A 26,594-nucleotide genomic window follows, 5' to 3' on the forward strand; every position below is an offset into this window, starting at 1 on the left:
AACAAGGGCCTAGTGCTTTTTCCAATGGCCTTTCAAATGTTTTGTCATTGTGTTTATATGTAACCAATATAAACACCACCACCGTAAATATCGCTGTGGTCTGCGAGTCTCAAGTTATAACATCACTGGCAGCACTTGGAGTTGTTATTGGAAGGTGGCCAATAGTTATCATGCTAGATCAAGCCATAGCTTGCACATAATCCAAGCCATTCGGCAAGAGCTCAACTCTGCTACAACAAACTTTGTCTCATTGGGTGGACTATAGAATGACAGAGTCATCAGGTTTTCATTAAGTGCTTTCATCCTACCCCCTTCACACATGGTGATGCCTTTTTAAATGCTGCTGCATGGTGCTTTAGGAGTTGTGTGAATCCTTCGAATTCGGCGGTATTTGTGCTTTCTTTGTTCGGGTGCAAACACACACACACACATTTGGAGACAGGCAGTTGAGTGGGCCATAGCTGTGTTATTTTAGTTGATTGGAGAGTGATTGCGTCGTGTACCGGACACTTACTGTGCCAATTGGCTGGCGGGGATTGGCTGTTCTTGAGCAGGTCTTTCCACATGTGTGGACGGCAGGTCGACTTGTGTTCCATCACTTCTAGAAGGAGAGGACGGCCCTAAACATTTAATCATGTTATTTGGTTAATTACCATGTATTCCTTTATCGTGCCTCAATTGCTAGAAGCAGGCCTGGTTAGAAATGGAATAAATCAGAATTTTAAGTGCTAGCATGTTTTCACCACATTTCCATAAAAACTGTTATATTATTTTAAATTCTGGCTGACTTTTTCCTTAAAGAACAGAAAAAGTTGCCCCGCTGCCCAAATGGCAGGATTATTGAGCTCCAAACCTCAGACTGTTCCGATCCAATACCGCCACTTCCCTACTCTGGGAGACTTACAGCCAATGAGGGACTCTTTAATCTGATGAAATATTTCTGTCTGAAATCGTGGCAGTGTTTTTGTCCCTGGGCCAGTGGCCAATGGCCCTGAACTGTGGAGAGGATACTGAATAGACTGTTCAACTGGAATGGTAGAAATATCAGAAAGTCAGTCACCATTGTGATTCATGCAACTGCTACACACAGACGACCATTGAGGGGAAGAAAAGGTCAGAGATCAAACCATCAAAAAGGGATTTGATTATCTGGAAGGCAGTGACAGCTTTGGGATTAAATGTACATGATTGTCTTTAAAGATGTTCTCTGTGACCTACGGTCTTATATCTTATTGCAGATATACCGTCCATCATTGGGAAAGGATAGACTATGGACATTTAAGCGTTAGATATTGTGACTCCATCAGACTGACTCGTGTGTGTTGTACAAGGAGCCCACACTGCCGTGGCTTGGCTGAAGTCTGGATCCGCTTGTGCGTGTGTTTCGGCTATAGCACCAAGTTGTAATTATGTTGTTGGTAAAAATGACTCTATGGGAGGAGGAGGGCTGTGGTGGCAGCTGGGTCCTACTAGGTAGGATGGGGCACCATGAGGGAGTTGGTTCTCCTCAGGTCCTACTAGGTAGGATGGGGCACCATGAGGGAGTTGGTTCTCCTCAGGTCCTACTAGGTAGGATGGGGCACCATGAGGGAGTTGGTTCTCCTCAGGTCCTACTAGGTAGGATGGGGCACCATGAGGGAGTTGGTTCTCCTCAGGTCCTACTAGGTAGGATGGGGCACCATGAGGGAGTTGGTTCTCCTCAGGTCCTACTAGGTAGGATGGGGCACCATGAGGGAGTTGGTTCTCCTCAGGTCCTACTAGGTAGGATGGGGCACCATGAGGGAGTTGGTTCTCCTCAGGTCCCACTAGGTAGGATGGGGCACCATGAGGGAGTTGGTTCTCCTCAGGTCCCACTAGGTAGGATGGGGCACCATGAGGGAGTTGGTTCTCCTCAGGTCCCACTAGGTAGGATGGGGCACCATGAGTGAGTTGGTTCTCCTCAGGTCCCACTAGGTAGGATGGGGCACCATGAGGGAGTTGGTTCTCCTCAGGTCCCACTAGGTAGGATGGGGCACCATGAGGGAGTTGGTTCTCCTCAGGTCCCACTAGGTAGGATGGGGCACCATGAGGGAGTTGGTTCTCCTCAGGTCCCACTAGGTAGGATGGGGCACCATGAGGGAGTTGGTTCTCCTCAGGTTCCACTAGGTAGGATGGGGCACCACGAGGGAGTTGGTTCTCCTCAGGTCCTACTAGGTAGGATGGGGCACCATGAGGGAGTTGGTTCTCCTCAGGTTCCACTAGGTAGGATGGGGCACCATGAGGGAGTTGGTTCTCCTCAGGTCCTACTAGGTAGGATGGGGCACCATGAGGGAGTTGGTTCTCCTCAGAGCTCCCTGTGTGTCCCTGAAACCCCTGCTTCCACTCAGGTCCTCTCCCTGAGGACACAACCCCCCCTGTTATTCCAGCTGGTCTTCCCACAGTGCTCTCTGCCTGACCGGGGTCAGAGGCCGAGCAGAGGAGGAGAGGAGAGGGGGACCTGCACTCTCTCAGGTCCGGGCCTACTAATGGCACGGCTGCATGCAGAGAGCATGACATCATTTTATTACCCAAACAGTGCTGGACCTGCATTAAAAACGACTTGGTTGGGGATGAGGGGTAGTATGGAGGGGAAATGGAACATTGGTCAAATTAGGAAATGGGAGAGCAGCAGCAGCGAAATCTTAAATCCAGGAGGGCTGTGGTGATAGGGAGGGGGTGGAGGAGGGCTGTGGTGATAGGGAGGGGGTGGAGGAGGGCTGTGGGGATAGGGAGGGGGTGGAGGAGGGCTGTGGTGATAGGGAGGGGGTGGAGGAGGGCTGTGGTGATAGGGAGGGGGTGGAGGAGGGCTGTGGGGTAAGGGAGGGGGTGGAGGAGGGCTGTGGGGATAGAAAGGGGGTTTGGATGGGGTGGAGGAGGGCTGTGGTGATAGAAAGGGGGTTTGGAGGGGGTAGGAGGGAGTGGAGTAGGGCTGTGGTGATAGAAAGGGGGTTTGGATGGGGTGGAGGAGGGCTGTGGTGATAGAAAGGGGGGGTGGAGGGGGGCTGTGGTGATAGAAAGGGGGGGTGGAGGGGGGCTGTGGTGATAGAAAGGGGGGGGTGCAGGGGGGCTGTGGTGATAGAAAGGGGGGGTGGAGGAGGGCTGTGGTGATAGAAAGGGGGGGGTGGAGGAGGGCTGTGGTGATAGAGAGGGGGGGTGGAGGGGGGCTGTGGTGATAGAAAGGGGGGGGTGCAGGGGGGCTGTGGTGATAGAAAGGGGGGGTGGAGGAGGGCTGTGGTGATAGAAAGGGGGGGGTGGAGGAGGGCTGTGGTGATAGAGAGGGGGGGTGGAGGGGGGCTGTGGTGATAGAAAGGGGGGGTGGAGGAGGGCTGTGGTGATAGAGAGGGGGTGGAGGAGGGCTGTGGGGATAGGGAGGGGGTGGAGGAGGGCTGTGGTGATGGGGAGGGGGTGGAGGAGGGCTGTGGGGAGGGGGTGGAGGAGGGATGTGGGGATAGGGAGGGGGTGGAGGAGGGCTGTGGTGATGGGGAGGGGGTGGAGGAGGGATGTGGGGATAGGGAGGGGGTGGAGGAGGGCTGTGGGGATAGAAAGGGGGTTTGGATGGGGTGGAGGAGGGCTGTGGTGATAGAAAGGGGGTTTGGAGGGGGTAGGAGGGAGTGGAGTAGGGCTGTGGTGATAGAAAGGGGGTTTGGATGGGGTGGAGTAGGGCTGTGGTGATAGAAAGGAGGTTTGGATGGGTTGGAGTAGGGCTGTGGTGATAGAAAGGGGGGGTGGAGGGGGGCTGTGGTGATAGAAAGGGGGGGTGGAGGGGGGCTGTGGTGATAGAAAGGGGGGGGTGCAGGGGGGCTGTGGTGATAGAAAGGGGGGGTGGAGGAGGGCTGTGGTGATAGAGGGGGGGGGGTGGAGGGGGGCAGTGGTGATAGAAAGGGGGGGCGGAGGAGGGCTGTGGTGATAGGGAGGGGGTGGAGGAGGGCTGTGGTGATGGGGAGGGGGTGGAGGAGGGATGTGGGGATAGGGAGGGGGTGGAGGAGGGCTGTGGTGATAGAAAGGGGGGGGTGGAGGAGGGCTGTGGTGATAGAGAGGGGGGGTGGAGGAGGGCTGTGGTGATAGAAAGGGGGGGGGTGCAGGGGGGCTGTGGTGATAGAGAGGGGGGGTGGAGGAGGGCTGTGGTGATAGAAAGGGGGGGTGGAGGAGGGCTGTGGTGATAGAAAGGGGGGGGTGGAGGGGGGCTGTGGTGATAGAAGGGGGGGGTGGAGGAGGAGGGCTGTGGTGATAGAGGGGGGGGGTGGAGGAGGGCTGTGGTGATAGAGGGGGGGGGTGGAGGAGGGCTGTGGTGATAGGGGAGTGGAGGAGAGCTGTAGTGATAGGGGGGTGGGGGAGGGCTGTAGTGATAGGGGGTGCAGGAGGGCTGTAGTGATAGAAAGGGGGGGAGGGCTGTGGTGATAGACAGGGGGATTGGAGGGGGGAATGGCTGACAATTTAGACCATGTTTGAGAGAGCCTCGAGGAGCGCTGTCATGTATATTATGAGATTCCACTGATAAAAGGCCAAAGTGGTCCAGGTTTATGTGATGGGGAGCAGTCTGCAGGAGGGAGGCTGTCTGTCCCAGGAGGGTTTCTCGGGCCCTGGGAATGGAGGGTTGTTGGTGGGGGACGGGACAGAATATCTCAAACACGCCAAGACCCCAAGGAGAAGAATGATGGGGTGAGAGGGGGGCTACGGCGGCTGTATCGTTGTCTGCTTACTGGGGTCACATGGTCAGTGTGGCTGTGCATGCCTGTCATCACTTAAAGGCCTGACATAGCACTCCCAGTAACATGAGGCCAAACTAATTCCGGAGGCCCAGGGGTCTGACTGGGAGATCACCACAGAGCCGCCCCAACTAAGGATGGGTATGAGGAATCGAGGACTCGAACGAACTTCCAAGCTCGGTCTTGGTCCAGAGATTACATTTTTTTCAAATACTGTAAAACTATTTTGTGGAATGTGCTTTGCGGCTCCCTGAAGGGGAAGTGAAATTTGGTCTTGGAGACAATGTTAATTTACCTTATACCATGGCAATGTTGAATACTAATTTCTGATTGGCTTGAAGGGCATTCAAGAGCATGCATTATTTCCCTATAACGCATGGTATATCAGCGTGGTAGAATTCAATGGCTATAGTTCATTCTTACATGTTCTATATTTGCTTTTGAAAACAAAAGTCGAATTGAAAACATTATTGGCAGTGTTGAAATCGATTTTCATTATAGCAGGCTAAGACTGATGGTTTGGTTACCAAGGCAACTACTGTAGCTATTTCAGTGGATGTTGTCGAACACATTTTTACCTGCAAATGTACACATTTCTAGTGTCAAATGTGTTAAATTATAGCCATGGTATGAAAGGTATAGTCAACTCGGGGCTCTATGTATTCTCTGGAAAATAAAGCAACTCCGTGGAAAGTTAGTGGGAACACACCTTCCACTTGTTCATTCTTTTCCAAAGAACGCATAGCCCCTCGTTGATTAGGCCTTACTTGACTATAGTGTTCCATTTGTACACGTGCATTTGCGGGGCACAACAAAAAAATAAACCAAGCCAAGCATTACTCTCTTCTCCCTAAATTCCCTTTCCCCTCTGTGTCTCATTCACTCAATTGCGTCCTGACCTCTCCTTCCACACACGTGTGCTGAGTGTGCACACAAGCTCCCGTTATGCCAGAAATAAATACCTATAAAACGTAGCTGATGGGATACACAAGCTACATTCCTTGCCAAATGACAAGTGTTATCACCAATTCAAAATGGATTGGTTGATTTGAGGTTGGAAAGTACACTACATGACCAAAAGTATGTGGACACCTGCTCGTCGAACACCTAATTTTGGGCATTAATATGGAGTTGGTCCCCCTTTTGCTGCTATAACAGCCTCCACTCTTCTGGGAAGGCCTTCCACTAGATGTTGGAACATTGCTGCGGGGACTTGCCCTTCTTCAGTCCCAAGATCATTAGTGAGGTTGGGCACTGATGTTGGGCGATTACGTCTGGCTCGCAGTCAGCATTCCAATTCATCCCAAAGGTGTTCGGTGAGGTTGAGGTCAGGGCTCTGTGCAGGCCAGTCAAGTTCTTCCACACCGATCTCGACAAACCATTTCTGTATGAACCTCGCTTTGTGCACGGGGGCATTTTCATGCTGAAATAGGAACGGGCCTTCCCCAAACTGTAGCCACAAAGTTGGAAACAGAGAATCGTCTAGAATGTCATTGTATGCTGTAGAGTTAAGATTTCCCTTCACTGGAACTAAGGGGCCTAGCCCGAACCATGAAAAACAGCCCCAGACCATTATTCCTCCTCCACCAAACTTTACAGTTGGCACTACGCATTTGGGTAGGTAGAGTACACCTGGCATCTGCCAAACTCGGATTCGTCTGTCGGACTGCCAGATGGTGAAGCGTGATTCATCACTCCAGAGAACGTGTTTCCACTGCTCCAGAGTCCAATGGCGGCGAGCTTTACACCACTCCAGCCGACACTTGGCATTGTGCATGGTGATCTTAGGCTTGTGTGCGGCTGCATTCCTTGAAGCTCCCGACAAACAGTTCTTGTACTGACGTTGCTTCCAAAGGCAATTTGGGACTCGGTAGTGAGTGTTGCAACCGAGGACGGACGATTGTTACGCTCTTTAACACTCGGCGGTCCCGTTCTGAGCTTGTGTGGCCTACCATTTAGCGGCTGAGTCGTTGTTGCTCCTAGACGTTTCCACTTCACAATAACAGCACTTACAGTTGACCGGGGCAGCACTAGCAGGGCAGAAATTTGACCAACTGACTTGTTGGAAAGGTGGCATCCTATGACAGTGCCACGTTGAAAGTCTAACTGAGCGCTTAAGTAAGGCCATTCTACTGCCAACGTTTGTCTATGGAGATTGCATGGCTGTGTGCTCGATTTTATACACCTGTCAGAAACGTGTGTGGCTGAGATAGCCAAATCCACTCATACTTTTGTATGCTTAGTCTACTTTGTGAACTGCTAGAAGCCATTTTTAGAATTGGTTTGCCTAGGCCATAACCACCCTAAACATAGACAAGGTTCCACACTGACAATACGCAAAACCATTAGTTTGATAAAGACAGAGCGTATTTTCATCAGCTTCATTAAGCATAGGCCTACTCACCAAGCAGACGTCGTGGCTGTAATTCATCTCCATGCTGTGTTCGATGTGGAATTGTTCATCCATTTCGAGAATTCCAAAGAACATGCAGAATAAACTAAATCCAACAGTTGTATATTGAAAAGAAGACAGATTTTAGTTTCTGACCCTCTCCAAATTGAGCCCTGTTTCAAATGATCACTCTTTGACAATAACTGTTGAGGCACGACATGCGCATCACTTTTTTAATTTGGAAAATATTCTGTTCTATTTCATTTTGTTATATTACATAAAAAAAATTTTTACTATAAAATAGGTACCTGACTGTGATAAGGACTCTGGATATAAGAGTGTCTTGTCTGCTAAATGACCAAAACAATGCTGTGCCATTGCACAGCTATAGGCTTCTACAAGCAAGCGCCACTGCTGAGGTTACTGCCCTTTTTAAGATTTTGTTCCACAATATAATATAACCAGTTGATTTTGCAGATTGTGTTCCATTATATCATGTAACCAGTTGAGATTACAGATTGTGTTCCATGATATCATGTAACCAGTTGAGATTACAGATTGTGTTCCATGATATCATGTAACCAGTTGAGATTACAGATTGTGTTCCATGATATCATGTAACCAGTTGAGATTACAGATTGTGTTCCATGATATAATATAGCCTGTTGATATTACTGATGGTGTTCCATAATATAACCTGTTGATATTACTGATGGTGTTCCATGATATCATGTAACCAGTTGAGATTACAGATTGTGTTCCATGATATAATATAGCCTGTTGATATTACTGATGGTGTTCCATAATATAACCTGTTGATATTACTGATGGTGTTCCATTATATCATGTAACCAGTTGAGATTACAGATTGTGTTCCATGATATAATATAACCTGTTGATATTACTGATGGTGTTCCATAATATAACCTGTTGATATTATAGTTAAAATTAATTAATGTTAAATGGCACTTGCTTTTTTATTGACTGTGTGTGTGTGTGTGTGTGTGTGTGTGTGTGTATACATACATACATACATGCATACATACATACACACACACACACACACACACACACACACACACACACACACACACACACACACACACACACACACACACACACACACAGAAGGGGTATATTTTCTTTATCAAAACTATTTAGGCAACAGGGATCTTGATCCAGAAGGGATTGAATGTTTGTGCTGTAACCAAGAAGCTTGATCTTGACATCCAGCCACTTAGCTAGCAAGTTAGCAAACCAAATGTATAGCTGGATCCCTGAGCTGGATATCATTTATTTGATTTGTTATATTTATACTTTTAGTTCTAAGCAGTTGCGTAGCACGCACCCACTCCCCCGGGAAATATCACCCAAGCCTATCGAACAGTCAAACCATTTCAAATGCTCATCCCTAACCCCAACCCCACCACCCCAATATGGATACAATGACTTCAACAAGGATAACTACATTTATTAAATGAGTGGGTTGATGTTCCTCTTGGCTTGGTGAGTGGTTGAAAACCCACACAGTTATTTCTTACTGGCCCATCCTTTCAGAATACTAATTGGTGTGTAAGGCTGCAGTGTTGGGGAAGCTGAGGGTGAATGACATTGACCTTAGGCTTAGACAGGTTTTATCATGAGTTTTATCCCTCTGGGGCTCCATAGTGTCTCATTACAAGGAAATGTAATTTAAAACCACGTCTGCTAAGCATCAGCTCAGTCAGAGTTAGCCTATAACTCTTGAGGATAGAACGGGAGTAACAGGAGTTGCCTCGTGGCTCGAAGCGAATAAAATGTTTTCTGTTCATATGAAAAGTGAAAAATCTGTCGGCGCTAGCTAACATTTACTGTTTCTAAGTTATTTTTGTAGCACCAGTCTTGAATTTCAGTGGTTATTTTGCAATTTACTAGCCTATGTTTTGATTTTATATAGGCTACAGTGCCTTCAGAAAGTGTTCACACCCCTTTTACTTTTCCCCACGTAAAGTGGGATTAACATGAATTTAATTGTCATTTTTTTGTCGATCTAAACAAAATACTCTGTCAAAGTGGAAGAAAAATTCTAACATTTGAAAAACAATTATGAAAAATGAAACACTAATATAACTTAACTAGATAAGTATTCAACCCCCAGAGTCAATACATGTTAGAGGGAGTCTTTCGGGGTAAGTCTCTAAGAGCTTTGCTCACCTAGATTGTGCAACATTTGCCCATTATTCTTTTCCAAAATCTTCAAGCGCTATCAAGTTGGTTGTTTATCAATACTAAGCTATTTTCAAGTCTTGCCATAGATTTTAAAGTCGATTTACACTACCGGTCAAAATGTTTAGAACACCTACTCATTCAAAGGTTTTTCTTTACTTTTACTATTGTCTACATTGTAGAATAATAGTGAAGACATCAAAACTATGAAACATGGAATCATGTAGTAACCAAAAAATTGTTAAACAAAAATAGTTTATATATGAGATTCTTCAAATAGCCACCCTTTGCCTTGATGACAGCTTTGCACACTCTTGGCATTGTCTCAACCAGCTTCAGCTGGAATACTTTTCCGACAGTCTTGAAGGAGTTCCCACATATGCTGAGCACTTGTTTGCTGCTTTTCCTTCACTCTGTGATCCAACTCATCCCAAACCATCTCAATTGGGTTTAGGTCGGGGGATTGTGGAGGCCAGGTCATCTGATGCAGCACTCCATCACTCTCCTTCTTGGTCAAATAGCCCTTACACAGCCTGGAGGTGAGTTGGGTCATTGTCCTGTTGAAAAACAAATAATAGTCCCACTAAAGGCAAACCAGATGGGATGGCGTATCGCTGCAGAATGCTGTGGCAGCCATGCTGGTTAAGTGTGCCTTGAATTCTAAATAAATCACAGTGTCACCAGCAAAGCACCCCCACACCATCAAACCTCCTCCTCCATGCTTCATGGTGGGAACCACTCATGCGGAGATCATCTGTTCACCTACTCTGCGTCTCACAAAGACACAACAATTGGAACCAAAAATCTCCAATTTGGACTCCAGGCCAAAGGACAGATTTCCACCGGTCTAATGTCCATTGCTCGTGTTTCTTGGCCCAATCAAGTCTCTTCTTTGAAAGGATCGACGCAGGAGATGAGAAGCAGGTACAGGGAGTGAAGGTTTAATAACTGACGGACATGAAACAGAACAGGAACAGCGTCTGGACAGGAACACATAACAACAATGAATGCGGACACGGAACATCACCGAGGAACAGACAGATATACAGGGGCAATCAACCACGTGAAGGAGTCCAGGTGAGTCCAATGAGCGTAGCTGCGCGTAATGATCAAATAAAATGTTATTGGTCACATGCAGATGTTAATGCAAGTGTAGCGAAATGCTTGTGCTTCTAGTTCCGACAGTGCAGTAATATCTAACAAGTAATCTAAAAAATTCACAGCGACTACCTAATACACACAAATGTAAAGGGATTAATGTGAACATGTACATATAAATATATGGATGAGCGATGGCCGTGCGGCATAGGCAAGATGCAGTAGATAGAATAGAGTATATACATACAGTTGAAGTCAGAAGTTTACATACACTTAGGTTGGAGTCATTAAAACTTGTTTTTCAAGCTCTCCACAAATTTTCTTGTTAACAAACTATCGTTTTGGCAAGTCGTTTAGGACATCTACTTTGTGCATCACACAAGTAATTTTTCCAACAATTGTTTACAGACAGATTATTTCACTTATAATTCACTGTATCACAATTTCAGTGGGTCAGAAGTTTATATACACTAAGTTGACTGTGCCTTTAAACAGCTTGGAAAATTCCAGAATATTATGTCATGGCTTTAGATGCTTCTGATAGGCTTATTGACATCATTTGAGTCAATTGGAGGTGTACCTGTGGATGTATTTCAAGGCCTACCTTTAAACTAAAGAAATCTAAAAGATCTCAGAAAAACAATTGTAAACCTCCACAAGTCTGGTTCATCCTTGGGAGCAATTTCCAAACGCCTGAAAGTACCACGTTCATCTGTACAAACAATAGTACGCAAGTATAAACACCATGGGACCACGCAGCCGCCATACCGCTCAGGAAGGAGACGCTTTCTGTCTCCTAGAGATGAACATACTTTGGTACGAAAAGTGCAAATCAATCACAGAACAACAGCAAAGGACCTTGTGAAGATGCTGGGGAAAACGGGTACAAAAATATCTATATCCACAGTAAACGAGTCCTATATCAACATAACCTGAAAGGCTGCTCAGCAAGGAAGAAGCCACTGCTCCAAAACCTCCATTAAAAAAAGCCAGACTACGTTTTGCAACTGCAGATGGGGACAAAGATCGTACTTTTTGGAGATATGTCCTCTGGTCTGATGAAACAAAAATAGAACTGTTTGGCCATAATGACCATCGTCATGTTTGGAGGAAAAAGGGGGAGGCTTGCAAGCCAAAGAACACCATCCCAACCGTGAAGCACGGGGGTGGCAGCATCATGTTGTGGGGGTGCTTTGCTGCAGGAGGGACTGGGGCATGTCAGAAAATAGATGGCATCATGAGGAAAGGAAAATTGTGGATATATTAAAGCAACATCTCAAAGACATCAGCCAGGAAGTTAAAGCTTGGTCGCAAATGGGACTTCCAAATGGACAATGACCCCAAGCATACTTCCAAAGTTGTGGCAAAATGGCTTAAGGACAACAAAGTCAAGGTATTGGAGTGGCCATCACAAAGCCCTGACTTCAATCCCATAGAAGATTTGTGGGCAGAACTGAAAAAGTGTGTGCGAGCAAGGAGGCCTACAATTCTGACTCAGTTACACCAGCTATGTCAGGAGAAATGGGCAAAAATTCACCCAACTTATTGTGGGAAGCTTGTGGAAGGCTACCTGAAACGTTTGACCCAAGTTAAACAATTTTAAGGCAATGGTACCAAATACTAATTGAGTGTATGTACATTTCTGACCCACTGGGAATGTGATGAAAGAAATAAAAGCTGAAATAAATCATTCTCTTTACTATTATTCCGACATTTCACATTCTTAAAATAAAGTGGTGATCCTAACTGACCTAAGACAGGGAATTTTTACTAGGATTAAATGTCAGGAATTGTGAAAAACTGATTTTAAATGTATTTGGCTTTGGTGTAACTTCCGACTTCAACTGTATGAGATGAGTAATGTAGGATGTGTAGACATTCTTAAAGTGGTGTTATTTAAAGTGACTAGTGATACCTTTTATTAAATCCATTTTTTACATTTATTTAAGTGGCCAGAGATTTGAGTCTGTATGTTGGCAGCAGCCACTCTGTTAGTGATGGCTGTTTAACAGTCTGATGGCCTTGAGATGGAAGCTGTTTTTCAGTCTCTTGATCCCAGCTTTGATGCACCTGTACTGACCTCGCCTTCTGGATGATAGCGGGGTGAACAGGCAGTGGCTCGGGTGGTTGTTGTCCTTGATGATCTTTTTGGCCTTCCTGTGACATCGGGTGCTGTAGGTGTCCTGGAGGGCAGGTAGTTTGCCCCCGGTGATGCGTTGTGCAGACCGCACTACCCTCTGGAGGGCCTTATGGTTGTGGGCGGAGCAGTTGCAGTACCAGGTGGTGATACAGCCTGACAGGATGCTCTCGATTGTGCATCTGTAAAAGTTTGAGTGTTTTAGCTGACATGCCACATTTCTTCAGCCTCCTGAGGTTGAAGAGGCGCTGCTGCAGGTGGACCATTTCAGTTTCTCCGTGATGTGTACACCGAGGAACTTAAAACTTTCCACCTTCTCCACTACTGTCCCGTCGATGTGGATGGGGGGTGCTCCCTCTGCTGTTTCCTGAAGTCCACGATCATCTCCTTTGTTTTGTTGACGTTGAGTGAGAGGTTATTTTCCTGACACCACACTCCGAGAGCCCTCACCTCCTCCCTGTAGGCCGTCTGATGTTGACAGGTGCGTGTAAAGACGGGTAGCCTGGCGCCCTCGAGTGCCAGGGAGGGGGAGCGGGAGCAGGCGTGACATTCTTTTTATTGGTGTCCTTTAGTAGTGGTTTCTTTGCAGCAATTCGATCATGAAGGCCTGATTCACAGTCTCCTCTGAAAAGTTGATGTTGAGATGTGTCTGTTACTTGAACTCTGTGAAGTATTTATTTGGGCTGAAATTTCTGAGACTGGCAACTCTAATGAACTTATCCTCTGCAGCAGAAGTAACTCTGGGTCTTCCTTTCCTGTGGCGGTCCTCATGAGAGCCAGTTTCATCATAGCGCTTGATGGTTTTTGCAACTGCACTTGAAGAAACTTTCAAAGTTCTTGAAATTTTCCGTATTGACTGTCCTTCATGTCTTAAAGTAATGATGGACTGTCATTTCTCTTTGCTTATTTGAGCTGTTCTTGCCATAATATGGACTTGGTCTTAGCCCTATTTGATTTATCTTCTGTAAACCTCCCTATGTTGTCACAACACAACTGATTTGCTCAAATGCATTAAGGAGGAAAGAAATTCCTCAAATTAACTTTTAACGAGGCACACCTGTTAATTGAAATGGATTCCAGGTGACTACCTCATGAAGCTGGTGGAGAGTGTGCAAAGCTGTCATCAAGTCAAAGGTTGGCTATTTGAAGAATCTCAAATATAAAATATATTTGGATTTGTTTAACACTTTTTTTTGGTTACTACATGATTCAATATGTGTTATTTCATAGTTTAGATGTCTTCACTATTATTCTATAATATATCCAACAGTAAAAATAAAGAAAAACTCTGGAATGAGTAGGTGTGTCCAAACTTTTGACTGGTGGTGTATGTCAAAACTGTAACTAGGCCACTCAGGAACATTCAGTATTGTCTTGGTAAGTAACTCCAATGTATATTTGCAACCCCAGTGTATATTTGTTGTAGGTTATTGTCCTGCTGAAAGGTACATGTGTCTATTGGAAAGCAAACTGAACCAGGTTTTCCTCTAAGATTTTACTTGTGCTTAGCTCTATTCCATTTATTTGTATCATAAAAAAACTCTGTAGTCCTTGCCAATGACAAGCATACCCATAACATGATGCAGCCAGCACTATGCATACTCCGTGATGTGTTATATTTACCCCAAACATAACACTTTCTATATTCAGGTATGAAGTTCATTTCTTTGACACATTTTTTGCAGTTTTACTTAAGTGCATTATTACAACAGGATGCATGTTTTGAAATAGTTTATTCTGTACAGGCTTCCTTTTTTCCACTCTGTCATTTTAGGTTAGTATTGTGGAGTAACTACAATGTTGTTAATCCATCCTCAGTTTTTTCCTATCACAGCCATTAAACTCTGTAACTGTTTTAAAGTCACCCTTGGCCTCATGGTGAAATCACTGAGCAGTTTCCTTCATCTCTGGTAACCGAGTTAGGAAAGATGCCTGTATCTTTGTAGTGTAATTAATTACTTCACTATAGTCAAATGGATATTCAATGTCTGCTTTTATATATTTTTTTACCATCTACCAATGTGCCCTTCTTTGTGAGGCATTGGAAAACCTTGCTGTTTTTTTGTTGAATCTGTGTTTGAAATTCACTGCTCGACTGAGGGACTTTTACAGATACTTTTATGTGTGGGGTACAGAGATGAAGTACTCGTAAAAAAATCTGTTTCATCAAATGTATTTATATAGCCCTTCTTAGATCAGCTGATATCTCAAAGTGCTGTACAGAAACCCAGCCTAAAACCCCAAACAGCAAGCAATACAGGTGTAGAAGCACGGTGGCTAGGAAAAACTCCCTAGAAAGGCCAAAACCTAGGAAGAAACCTAGAGAGGAACCAGGCTATGAGGGGTGGCCAGTCCTCTTCTGGCTGTGCAAGGTGGAGATTATAACAGAACATGGCCAAGATGTTCAAATGTTCATAAATGACCAGCATGGTCAAATAATAATCACAGTAGGTGTCGAGGGTGCAACAGGTCAGCACCTCAGGAGTAAATGTCAGTTGGCTTTTCATAGCCGATCATTGAGAGTATCTCTACCGCTCCTGCTGTCTCTAGAGAGTTGAAAACAGCAGGTCTGGGACAGGTAGCACGTCCGGTGAACAGGTCAAGGTTCCATAGCCGCAGGCAGAACAGTTGAAACTAGAGCAGCAGCGTGGCCAGGTGGACTGGGGACAGCAAGGAGTCATCAGGCCAGGTAGTCCTGAGGCATGGTCCTAGGGTTCAGGTCCTCCGAGAGAGAGAGAGAGACTGTTGTGCAACACATTATGTGACTTGTTAAGCAAATGTTTACTTCTGAACGTATTTAGGATTGCTATAAAAAAGGGGTTGAATATATGTTGACTCAAGACATTCCAGATTTTCCTTTTTAATTAATTTGTCAACATTTTGAAGAACATAATTCTACTTTGACATTATGGAATATTGTGTGTGTGTGTGTATGTGTGTGTATGTGTGTGTGTGTGTGTGTGTGTGTGTGTGTGTGTGTGTGTGTAGGCCAGTGGGGAAAAAACGAAATTTAACCATTTAAAATTTTGGCCTGTAACAGAACAAAATGTGGAAAAAGTCAAGGGGTGTGAATACTTTCTGAACGCACTGTATTTTGATTCTTCCTTTAATTTGTGACTGTTCTTTTGGCTGTGGCTAAGTCAGTCACATTATTGTCCAGCTGGGCCATTCCTACAGAGGAAATATGGTGGAGAAGTTGTCTTTATTCCCAAACAGTGAACTCTGACCTCATCTTTATTAGACAAATTAGAAAATGAGATGAATGGTTGGCTCAGAGTAGGGCTGGGCGATATGGCTTAAAAATCATATCTAAATTGTTTTCTAACATATGGGCGATTCACGATATAGATCAACATTTTTTTATGTTTTTGCTTTACAGGCATTTGGAATATCGCGTAACAAACATTCATTCAAATTAATACAATATATTGCCCAGCTCTAGCGTAGAGGGGAACATACCATTTCTCATGTCTCTTCAATGGATTTCAACGAAACACAGACTATCCTGAAATCCAGGCTAACTCTGAAATACCTCTTGCTCTGCCTGCACTTTATGTGAACATTGGTGAACACAGTGCACTTTAGTGCATCGTGATTTATATTTTGAACGTACGTAGAATTTGTCTCCTGCCTCTCGCTAGCTGTCACCACATTCCTGATGTGGAGAGGTTGGGGAGAGGCTGTGGAGAGGCTGGGGAGAGGCTGGGGAGAGGCTGGGGAGAGGCTGGGGAGAGGCTGGGGAGAGGCTGGGGAGAGGCTGTGGAGAGGCTGTGGAGAGGCTGGGGAGAGGCTGTGGAGCAGAGGTGTTCTGCTCTCACTCTGAGATGGTGGGCTGGCTGGAGTCTGTCTGGATGGAGACAAACGCCACCGCTGAGAAACAACACATCGTCCTGAGGATGAGAGGTTACTGATCAAGCTCACAGAGACGGGGAGAGAGAAACGAGGGAGAGGGAAACGAGAGAGAGGCTCCACTTCTTCCAGCCAGCCCACTCCACTCCCTGCCGCCTTGCTGTCGTGGAATTATCTCTCCAACTCTCATTCCTGAGGAATTGCTACTGCAGCTGTTGGACTGAACCCTAACGAGTGAGTGGAAATCGTGGGGACCCTGCGGATGACCCTGAGCAGAGGAGGGAGGATAGGAAGAAGAGGGGGAACGAGAGCTCACAGAGTGGAGAGAAAGCAAAAGCAGCAGGACAGTGTCTTTTAGCAGGAGCAGCCGATAAGAGCATTCTTTCTCCTTCTGAGGTGGAAGAGGTTACGACTTGAGGCAGAGTTGCTATAAATTGTACAGCTTTGTATGTAAATAACCATCCAGCTCTTCACTCATAGGCTGGGCTGGGAGCCAGGGGGGCTGTGGGAGCCTAAAGGGGTTTTCAACATTGAAATGCAAAGCCTGACAGGATCAGTGAGTCTAACGCAAGACAGCTCCTCCATTGGCATGGGACAGGGGGGCTGACTGACTTGCTTCCTGCTCCCCCTCCCTCCTGGCCTCCCTCCCTCCCTCGCCTACCCACTCCTCTTCCAGAGCAGCCGGATCTGTGAGCAGAGGAGACGTTCAGGACAACAACACAGCCGGCAAGCGAGCAGCAGAGAGGGAGAGAGAGAGAGAGAGAGAGAGAGAGAGCTATAAAGGAGAGCGAGAGACTGCTTTAAGAGAGGGAGAGAGACTGCCGCACTGACGGTTGGAGAAGAAAAACAGGAATACAAAGGAAAGGAGAAAGTCATTGCTTTCTGCTCATACACACTGGCTGGGTGGTTTTCTTCGCTGCGCGCCCGTGTTTTTTTCTTATCCTCGCTCATATGTATCAAGCTCCCATCCTCCATCATCCATCCACACACGCGCAGACAGAGCATAGATACGCTCGCTCACTACACACCCTTTCTGAAGGAGAGAGAGCTGTGGCCGTGGATGGACCAGTTTTAACAGGGGATCGCCTGCTACTGATGAAGAAGCATTTATTTTTTGCACTGTGGTTTCACAGATTTCCCTGATTGGATTTTGATTAGAGGAGAGGAGGGTTAGGGTTTTGTTTGTTCATGTGCTGTTTGGCTTGGCGCAGGGCCCACGGCACGGCACAGAGCTTCCCGTCCTTTTCTCTGGGAGTCCAGGGAGACGGTGAGTGACACTGGCTCTGGACAGCCCTCCCCTGGCTGCAGATCTCATCTGTTTGGCCTCTTTTGTGTTCGCGGCTCGTGGTTAGCCAAGCCCTCCCTCCCTCACTGAATTGAGCTATTGTCTGGATTTCGGGGTCTCTCACGCTACCCCCAACCCCGAACCCCCCCCCCCCCCCCCGCCCCCCAGTGTTCGTTTGTTTCTGGTCACACTGAAGCTGGAGGCTGGAAGCCTGGATTAATGGCAGACGGAGGAAGGTAATGCATCGCTGGACGCTGCCTCTGCTTTTGGATCACTCAAGGAAAAGAAAGGAGCCCTTCCCACAGCATTCAGCCTAGCAGCTAGCGTTACCACGGTTTGTCTGTGAGATCGTGCCGTGTGTGTGTTTGTAGCAGGGAGAGAGACGGAGGGATAGAGGAGGAGGGAGTGTAATAGTATTCCAGTGATCTAGCTCTAGCTGCCTGCTTCCATGTCTCCAGCCTGACCTGGCTGAGGTGTAGCCCTCCCTCAGGGTGGATGTGGGGACGGGGGTATCAACAACCCTCAGGAGGTCAGCCTAGCCCTCCCTCCCTCCCTGCCTCCCCATGAAGAAGACACAGAGCACCACCCTGCGTCGGGCCTGGCCCAGCTCAGATTTCTCGGACCGGGCCTCGGAACGCACCCGGTCCCGCAGCGAGAAGGACTACCGCCTCCACAAACACTACCCCCCTCAGTACATCTGCCAGTCCCCCCGGGGCTACATGACATCAGGTGGGTCTGTCAGGCTCTGCTCTGCTCCGTCGACATGGAGCTAGCTACTACGGCTCACTCTGTGTGTGTGTTGCTGTTTGTACTGTAGTAAGGTGTGATGATGTTGGCGTTTACATTTTTCCAGGAGGGGTACTTGTTTGTCTTGAAATATGTCAACCTATTATTTGCTTTACAAATTCCAATGTGTCTCTGTTATTATAGATGGCCCAGCAATACCACATGATGACATCACTATTTTTACCACCATGATTTTTCATGATAGTATCTAACGTCTGAACATCAGTCTGGAATGGTAGCATTGTGTCAAAAGGCTGAGTTAGTTGGTATGATTCAGCAGGCTGATCAGATCTAGGGTTGAATCAGACTGTGCAGAGGCCTTTGTCTGATTCTTGGCTGATGAGAAAAAATTTGACCGGGCAGGACCAGGGTCAGATGACACCAGCTAAACATGCTTGGGAAACAGCATTTAAAATGCAGGCAATCACCTGTGCCAGAGAGAAAATAGCCTGCAATATGCAAGGGTTATTTAACCATGACGTTTCATTGTTGGTTAAACAGCTCATTTTGATAATGAAAGAGAGAGAGAGAAGGCCCTATTGGCCTTGTCTGATTAATATTCAGCAGTAGGCCTCGTTCATGTAGCTTATCAAAGGAAAAAGACAACCTCCCGCGTTTCTTTTCAGCAGAAGATGTAAGTCCCCCTGCTAACCACAAACCCCAGAATGCATTGCCACTCTACAACGCACAGTGCCAGGATGTTCTGTTTTGTTTCCTCCATCCTAATAATTTTTTACGCGTGCCGAACCTCAGGGTTGATTTAATTACTTGTTGTTAATGTGGGGAGCAGAGCTGACACAAACCAGTGGAGCTGGGATGCATGTTAGAGGGCCTGAGAATGTCTCCAATCAGTTTGCTTAGGCAGAGAAAAGGAGAGGCTGAGTATTTTCAGCGTGAACGAGCCCATAGAGAAAGGCTGAATGGAGGCTGAGCCGAGGACCGCCAAGACTTACATTGATTCAAGGCCTCTTCAAGTTTCCTAGCAACACAGCGGGTCAGAGGGTAAATGACATGGTCATTATTGGAAATGAATATGAATTGGAGGAAAAAGACCTCAAATTAGAATAAGTGACCGGGGAGACGGGGAGGGATAGAGGAGGGGCCAGAACCATTTCTGCTCAGTTTTGTTGGTCGAGGGTTTTCTGTGTGCGTCAGCAGTGGACAGTCTGAGAGCCAGCAGCTACAGTAGCTTTTCAAATAGGAAGAATAGGCTTACACAATACAACATCCTGGCAGCTGAGCTACATGATGCAGCTCGACAAAGTAAACAATAACAAGAGAATATTCACGCATATTAAATGAATAGGGCCCTGTGTTTTGGTTAATCATGTCCCATAACCTGGATTTTAAACTTTATTTTAAGCCTTTTCCAGAAATGACAATTGAAAGCAATTGTCTGAGGATGGTGCTGGACCATCTTACATGAAAACAAAAGGGGACAGTTTGATGAAAAAGCTTTAAATAAAGGTTAAATTCCAGGTCATGTGACATGACTAACCAAAACACAGTGCACTACAAGTGAATAATACATTATCATAGATATGAATTTCAGCCATTTGGCAGAGTAACCACGACTAAACTATTCCTTGGCGTATGAAGGCATCATATGAACCAGTGGTGGTATTAAGCCGGTGGATTGTAGTAAGGAGCTGACTTATGGCCTTAACCATAGATCTTGTCTCACAGGCTGCAGCAGCATTAGAGGTTCAGTCACAATCACAGGCATTGTTTAGAGATAAACACCCTCCGCTTTGGGCTTCGTCCCACATGGCTCCCTATTCCCTATATAGTGCACTGATTTTGACCAGGGCTTATAAGGCTCTGGTCAGAAGTACTGCTCTATGTAGGGTATAGGGTGTCCTTTTGGACGTGGCCAGAGCGGGAGCTGTACCTAAGCTGGACCTTGTGCTCAGTCTTAATGTTCTCTAATGTCATTAGTTCTCTCATGGGTTTTACATGGGGACAAAATATATGGTTCTGATAGTATCATGGTTCTCCATCCCAAAGTTCAAAGATTCCTGGGCCGTTGATTGGTTTGGTGCATGAATATTGGCTTGTTCTCTGGCCTTTCACTGTAAAGAACATAAAAAATCAGGTAAATGCATTTGTCATTGCTCCGTAAACTATGAACATTCCACAGGCAGAAATGCATCCCAAGCTTTTATTGTGTCAGCTGAATTCAGCTTGAAGGGGAAAATTAGAACATGAACCCGAAGACTGAGGAAGTTCCTTCCTATCTCACCTGGCTATCATTCAACATTACATTGTACAGAAAGACTATGGGGCATTTTTGGATGATGTCCCAAATCCATTAGCGAAATTGTGTGTTGCGTGTGTCTGTCTCTGTGGGTGTATGTGGCAGACATACACTACATGACCAGAAGTATGTGGACACCTAGTCGTCGAACATCTCATTCCAAAATCATGGTCATTAATATGGAGTTGGTACCCCCTTTGCCGCTATAATAGCCTCCATTCTTCTGGGAAGGTTTTCCACTAGATGTTGGAACATTGCTGCGGGGACTTGCTTACATTCAGCCACAAGAGCATTAGTGAGGTCGGGCACTGATGTTGTGCGATTAGGCCTGGCTTGCAGTCAACATTCCAATTCATCCTGAAGGTTTTCGATGAGGTTGAGGTCAGGGCTCTGTGCAGGCCAGTCAAGTTCTTGCACACCGATCTTGACAAACCACTTCTGTATGGACCTCGCTTTTGCACGGGGGCATTGTCATGCTGAAACAGAAAAAGGCCTTCCCCAAACTGTTGCCATAAAATTGGAAGCTCAGAATCGTCTAGAATGTTATTGTATGCTGTAAAGTTAAGATTTCCCTTCACTGGAACTAAGGGGCCTAGCCCGAAATATGAAAACCAACCCTAGACCATTATCCCTCCTCCACCAAACTTTACAGTTTGCTCTATGCATTCGGACAGGTAGTGTTCTCCTGGCATCCGCCAAACCCAGATTAGTTTGTCGGACTGCCAGATGGTGAAGCGTGGTCACTCCAGAGAATGCATTTCCACTGCTCCAGAGTCCAATGGTGGCGAGCATTACACCACACCAGCCGATGCTTGGCACTGCGCGTGGTGATTTTAGGCTTGAGTGCAGCTGCTCGGCCTTTGAAACAAATTTTATGATGCTCCCGACAAACAGTTCTTGTGCTGACGTTGCTTCCAGAAGCAGTTTGGAACTCTGTAGTGAGTGTTGCAACCGAGGACAGATTATTTTTACACGCTACACGCTTCAGCACTCGGCGGTCCCGTTCTGTGAGCTTGTGTGACCTACCACTTCGTGGCTGAGCCGTTGTTTCTCCACTTCACAATAACAGCACTTACAGTTGACCAGGGCAGGTATTTGATGAACTGACTTGTTGGAAAGGTGGCATCCTATGACGGTGCCACAATGAAAGTCACTGAGCTATTCAGTAAGGCCATTCTTCTGTCAATGTTTGTCTATGGCGATTGCATGGCTGTGTGCTCGATTGTATACACCTGTCAGCAACGGGTGTGGCTGAAATAGCCGAATCCACTCATTTGTAGGGGTGTCTACATACGGCTGTATATATAGTGTACAGTATGTCCTTGTCTCTGACCTGTATGTGTCTAGTGTAGAAGAGAACCTCAAAGGAAAAGCTGCCTGTCTTTTAAGCCTCCGCTTTCCTCATGGGTTTTAAGCCTCCCCTTTCCTCATGGGTTTTAAGCCTCCCCTTTCCTCATGGGTTTTAAGCCTCCCCTTTCCTCATGGGTTTTAAGCCTCCCCTTTCCTCATGGGTTTTAAGCCTCCCCTTTCCTCATGGGTTTTAAGCCTCCCCTTTCCTCATGGGTTTTAAGCCTCCCCTTTCCTCATGGGTTTTAAGCCTCCCCTTTCCTCATGGGTTTTAAGCCTCCCCTTTCCTCATGGGTTTTAAGCCTCCCCTTTCCTTATGGCTTTTAAGCCTCCCCTTTCCTCATGGGTTTTAAGCCTCCCCTTTCCTCATGGGTTTTAAGCCTCCCCTTTCCTCATGGTTTTGTAAAGTAAACTTCTGACTGTGGGGAGAACTTTTAAGAGCACTTGGCAAGTAAATGCCTCCCAATCCTTACACGGAACCCAAACCGGCTGTGCGCGTGCGTCATCGGGCATACATTTATTTTGTCCCCTCACACAAAACGTGATCACTACACGCAGGTTAAAATATCAAAACAAACTCTGAACCAATTACATTACTTTGGGGACAGGTCGAAAAGCATTAAACATGTATGGCACTTTAGCTAGTTAGCTTGCACTTGCTAGCTAATTTGTCCTATTTAGCTAGGTTGCTGTTGCTAGCTAATTTGTCCTGGGATATAAACATTGAGTTGTTATTTTACCTGAAATGCACAAGGTCCTCTACTCCGACAATTAATCCACACATAAAACGGCCAAACGAATCGTTTCTAGTCATCTCTCCTCCTTTCCAGGCGTTTTCTTCTTTTCTTTGAACTTATATGGTGATTGGCATCTAAACTTTCATAGTATTACCACGACAACCGACAACACAGTTTGTCTTTCAATCACCCATGTGGGTATAGCCAATGAGGAGATGGTACGTGGGTAACTGCTTCCATAAACCAATGAGGAGATGGGAGAGGCAGGACTTGCAGTGCGATCTGCGTCACAAATAGAACAGACTTCTATTTTAGTTCTTGGCAACGCAGACGCTCGCGAGCAGTGTGGGTGCAATAATTGAATAATATAGATTTCAAAATTTATTTTGCAACGCGAGCAGTGTAGTCAGGGTGTTAGTGTGTAACGTTGATATCTGCCAAAGGAAATCCACTACATGTAGTCCGAGAAACAGGAAAGATAGGGTGATATGATACCGCTTTAGGATCGGTAATGTTCCCAAGCTCCTGTTTTAGTGATTACATTGTTTTGACATTTATTCAACTTGGAGAGAATAATCAACCCACAGTACTCTGCTAGATATGAAGCCCAGCAGGTAGCCTAGCGGTTTAGAGTTTTTGGCCAGTAACCCATAGGTTGCTACTACGAATCCCAGAGCCGACAAGGTAAAACATATATTGATGTGTCCTTGAGCAAGGCACTTAACTCTAATTGCTCCAAGGTTGCCGTTGATAATGGCAGACCCTGGCTTGGACCCTACTGTCTGAGGACGTCTCAGAGAGAGTTTTTCCTATTTTGTTTCAGCCTTATTCTAAAATTTATTCAATTGTTGTTTTTTTCTCAGCAATCAACACACAATACCCCATAATTTTTGGAAATGTTAACAAATGTAGTAAAAAAAACGTAAATATCACATCACCTTTACTCTGTACTTTGTTGAAGCACCTTTGGCAGCGATTATAGCCTCGTCTTTTGGGGTATGACGCTACAAGCTTGACACACCTGTATTTGGGGACTTTCTCCCATTTTTCTCTGTAGAACCTCTCAAGCTCTGTCAGGTTGGATGGGGAGCATCGCTGCACAGCTATTTTCAGGTTTCTCCAGAGATGTTAGATTGGGTTCAAGTCCGGGCTCTGGCTGGGCCACTCAAGGACATTCAGAGACTTGTCCAGAAGCCACTCCTGCATTGTCTTGGCTGTGTGCTTAGGGTCGTTGTCCTGTTGGAAGGTGAACCTTCGAGGTCCTGAGCACTCTGGAGCAGGTTTTCATCAAGGATCTCTCTGTACTTTGCTCCGTTCATCTTTCCCTCAGTCCTGACTAGTCTCCCAGTACCTGCAGCTGAAAAACATCCCCACAGCATGATGCTGCCACCACCATGCTTCACCGTAGGGATGGTGACAGTTTTCCTCCAGACGTGACGCTTGGCATTCAGGCCATAGAGTTCAGTCTTGGTTCCATCAGACCAGAGAAACTTGTTTCTCATGGTCAGAGTCCTTTAGGTGCCTTTTGGCAAATTCCAAGCAGGCTGTCATGCCTATTACTGAGGAGTGGATTCTATCTGGCCACTCTATCATAAAGGCCTGATTGGTGGAGTGCTGCAGAGATGGTTGTCCTTCTGGAAGGTTTCCCCCATCTCTTGCTCAGTTTAGCCAGGCGGCCAGTTCTAGGAAGAGTCTTGTTAGTTCCAAACTTCTTTCATTTATGAATGATGGAGGCCACTGTGTTCTTGGGGCTCTTCAATGCTGCAGAAATGTTTTGGTACCCTTCCCCAGATCTGTGCCTCGACACAATCCTTTCTTGGAGCTTTACGAACAATTCCTTTGACCTCATAGCTTGGTTTTTGTTCTGGCATGCACTGTCAACTATATGACCTTTTTATATAGACAGGTGTTTGCCTTTCCGAATCATGTCCAATTAATTGAATTTACCACAGGTGAACTCCAATCAAGTTGTAGAAACATCTCAAGGATGATCAATGGAAACAGGATGCAGCTGAGCTCAATTTTGAGTATCATAGCAAAGGGTCTGAATACTTATGTAAATAAGGTATTTCTGTTAAAAACATATATATATATATATATATATATATATATATATATATATATATATATATATATATATATATATATATATATATATACTTTTGCAAAAAACCTGTTTTCTCTTTGTCATCATGCGGTATTGTGTGTAGATTTATGAGAGTGTGTGTGTGTGTGTGTGTGTGTGTGTGTATATATATATATATCCATTTTAGAATAAGGCTGTAACGTAACAAAATGTGGAAAAGGGGAAGGGGTCTGAATACTTTCCCAATGCACTGTATACACACTTTTACATGTGTGAAATAGGACAAATATAAGCACCCACCAAATTATATATTAGTCTCCTTCCTCTGAAACTAATATTATTGTTGGATGGACAGATGAGAATGGTACATGAATTTGTAAAAGACTGACCTACAAATGATATGATGTGTCACCATTCCTCCCTCCCTCTCTCCCTCCCTCTCTCCCTCCCTTCTCTATCCCTCTCTTCCTTTTAATATCTAGTATGCACCTCTGTGGGATTTCTCTCTTTCTCTCCATTTCCTCTCCATTTCCCTCACTCACTTTCACTCGCTCACTGAATCGCTCGCTCACGTACACTCGCACATGTAATCTCTCTCAGTGCACTGCACACACATTGTGCCCGCTAAAAATAAACAGTCACCTTCTGGAATCCCAGATGCTGACATCACTAACCCTGCTCTGGCAGATTAACTCTAGATGATGGGGAAGCAGCATTATAACTAGATGACGGGGAAGCAGCATCAGAACTAGATGACGGGGAAGCAGCATTATAACTAGATGACGGGGAAGCAGCATCAGAACTAGATGACTGGGAAGCAGCATCAGAACTAGATGACGGGAAGCAGCATCAGAACTAGATGACGGGGAAGCAGCATCAGAACTAGATGACGGGGAAGCAGCATCAGAACTAGATGACGGGGAAGCAGCATCAGAACTAGATGACGGGGAAGCAGCATCAGAACTAGATGACGGGGAAGCAGCATCAGAACTAGATGACGGGGAAGCAGCATCAGAACTAGATGACGGGGAAGCAGCATCAGAACTAGATGACGGGGAAGCAGCATCAGAACTAGATGACTGGGAAGCAGCATCAGAACTAGATGACGGGGAAGCAGCATCAGAACTAGATGACGGGGAAGCAGCATCAGAACTAGATGACGGGGAAGCAGCACTATGGCTACTAGGCTAGTTCACAGAGAAACCCCCCTAAAGCAACAATCTCTCCAGCCTGAGGCCCTTCTGTCACAACCTGTTGAGTAGCAACAATGCATGTGACAGCATATAGCAGGGTCTCCAACAGGTAGAGCTACAGCAGGGTCTCCAACAGGTAGAGCTACAGCTGGGTCTCCAACAGGTAGAGCTACAGCAGGGTCTCCAACAGGTAGAGCTACAGCAGGGTCTCCAACAGGTAGAGCTACAGCTGGGTCTCCAACAGGTAGAGCTACGCAGGGTCTCCAACAGGTAGAGCTACAGCAGGGTCTCCAACAGGTAGAGCTACAGCAGGGTCTCCAACAGGTAGAGCTACAGCAGGGTCTCCAACAGGTAGAGCTACAGCGGGTCTCCAACAGGGTAGAGCTACAGCAGGATCTCCAACAGGTAGAGCTACAGCGGGTCTCCAACAGGTAGAGCTACGGCGGGGATCTCCAACAGGTAGAGCTACGGCGGGATCTCCAACAGGTAGAGCTACAG

General features: G+C 46.1%; 1 protein-coding gene across 9 annotated transcripts in view; it reads left to right on the forward strand.

Moving 5' to 3' along the window:
• The window catches only part of LOC115205512 (storkhead-box protein 2), an 86,230-nt gene that overhangs the window by 10,962 nt on the left and 48,674 nt on the right, over window positions 1-26,594 (forward strand). The window contains exon 1 of one of the 9 annotated variants that reach the window (XM_029771575.1): window positions 17,862-18,419. The exons of the other annotated variants lie outside the window; for them this stretch is intronic. Within the exon in view, the coding sequence (XP_029627435.1) occupies window positions 18,254-18,419 (166 nt within the window). The 5' untranslated portion in view covers window positions 17,862-18,253. Of the gene's footprint in view, window positions 1-17,861; window positions 18,420-26,594 lie in introns of those variants that run through there. 9 annotated transcript variants of the gene reach the window in all.

The sequence above is a fragment of the Salmo trutta genome, chromosome 13, assembly GCF_901001165.1.
Source record: "Salmo trutta chromosome 13, fSalTru1.1, whole genome shotgun sequence".
Classification (NCBI taxonomy): domain Eukaryota; kingdom Metazoa; phylum Chordata; class Actinopteri; order Salmoniformes; family Salmonidae; genus Salmo; species Salmo trutta.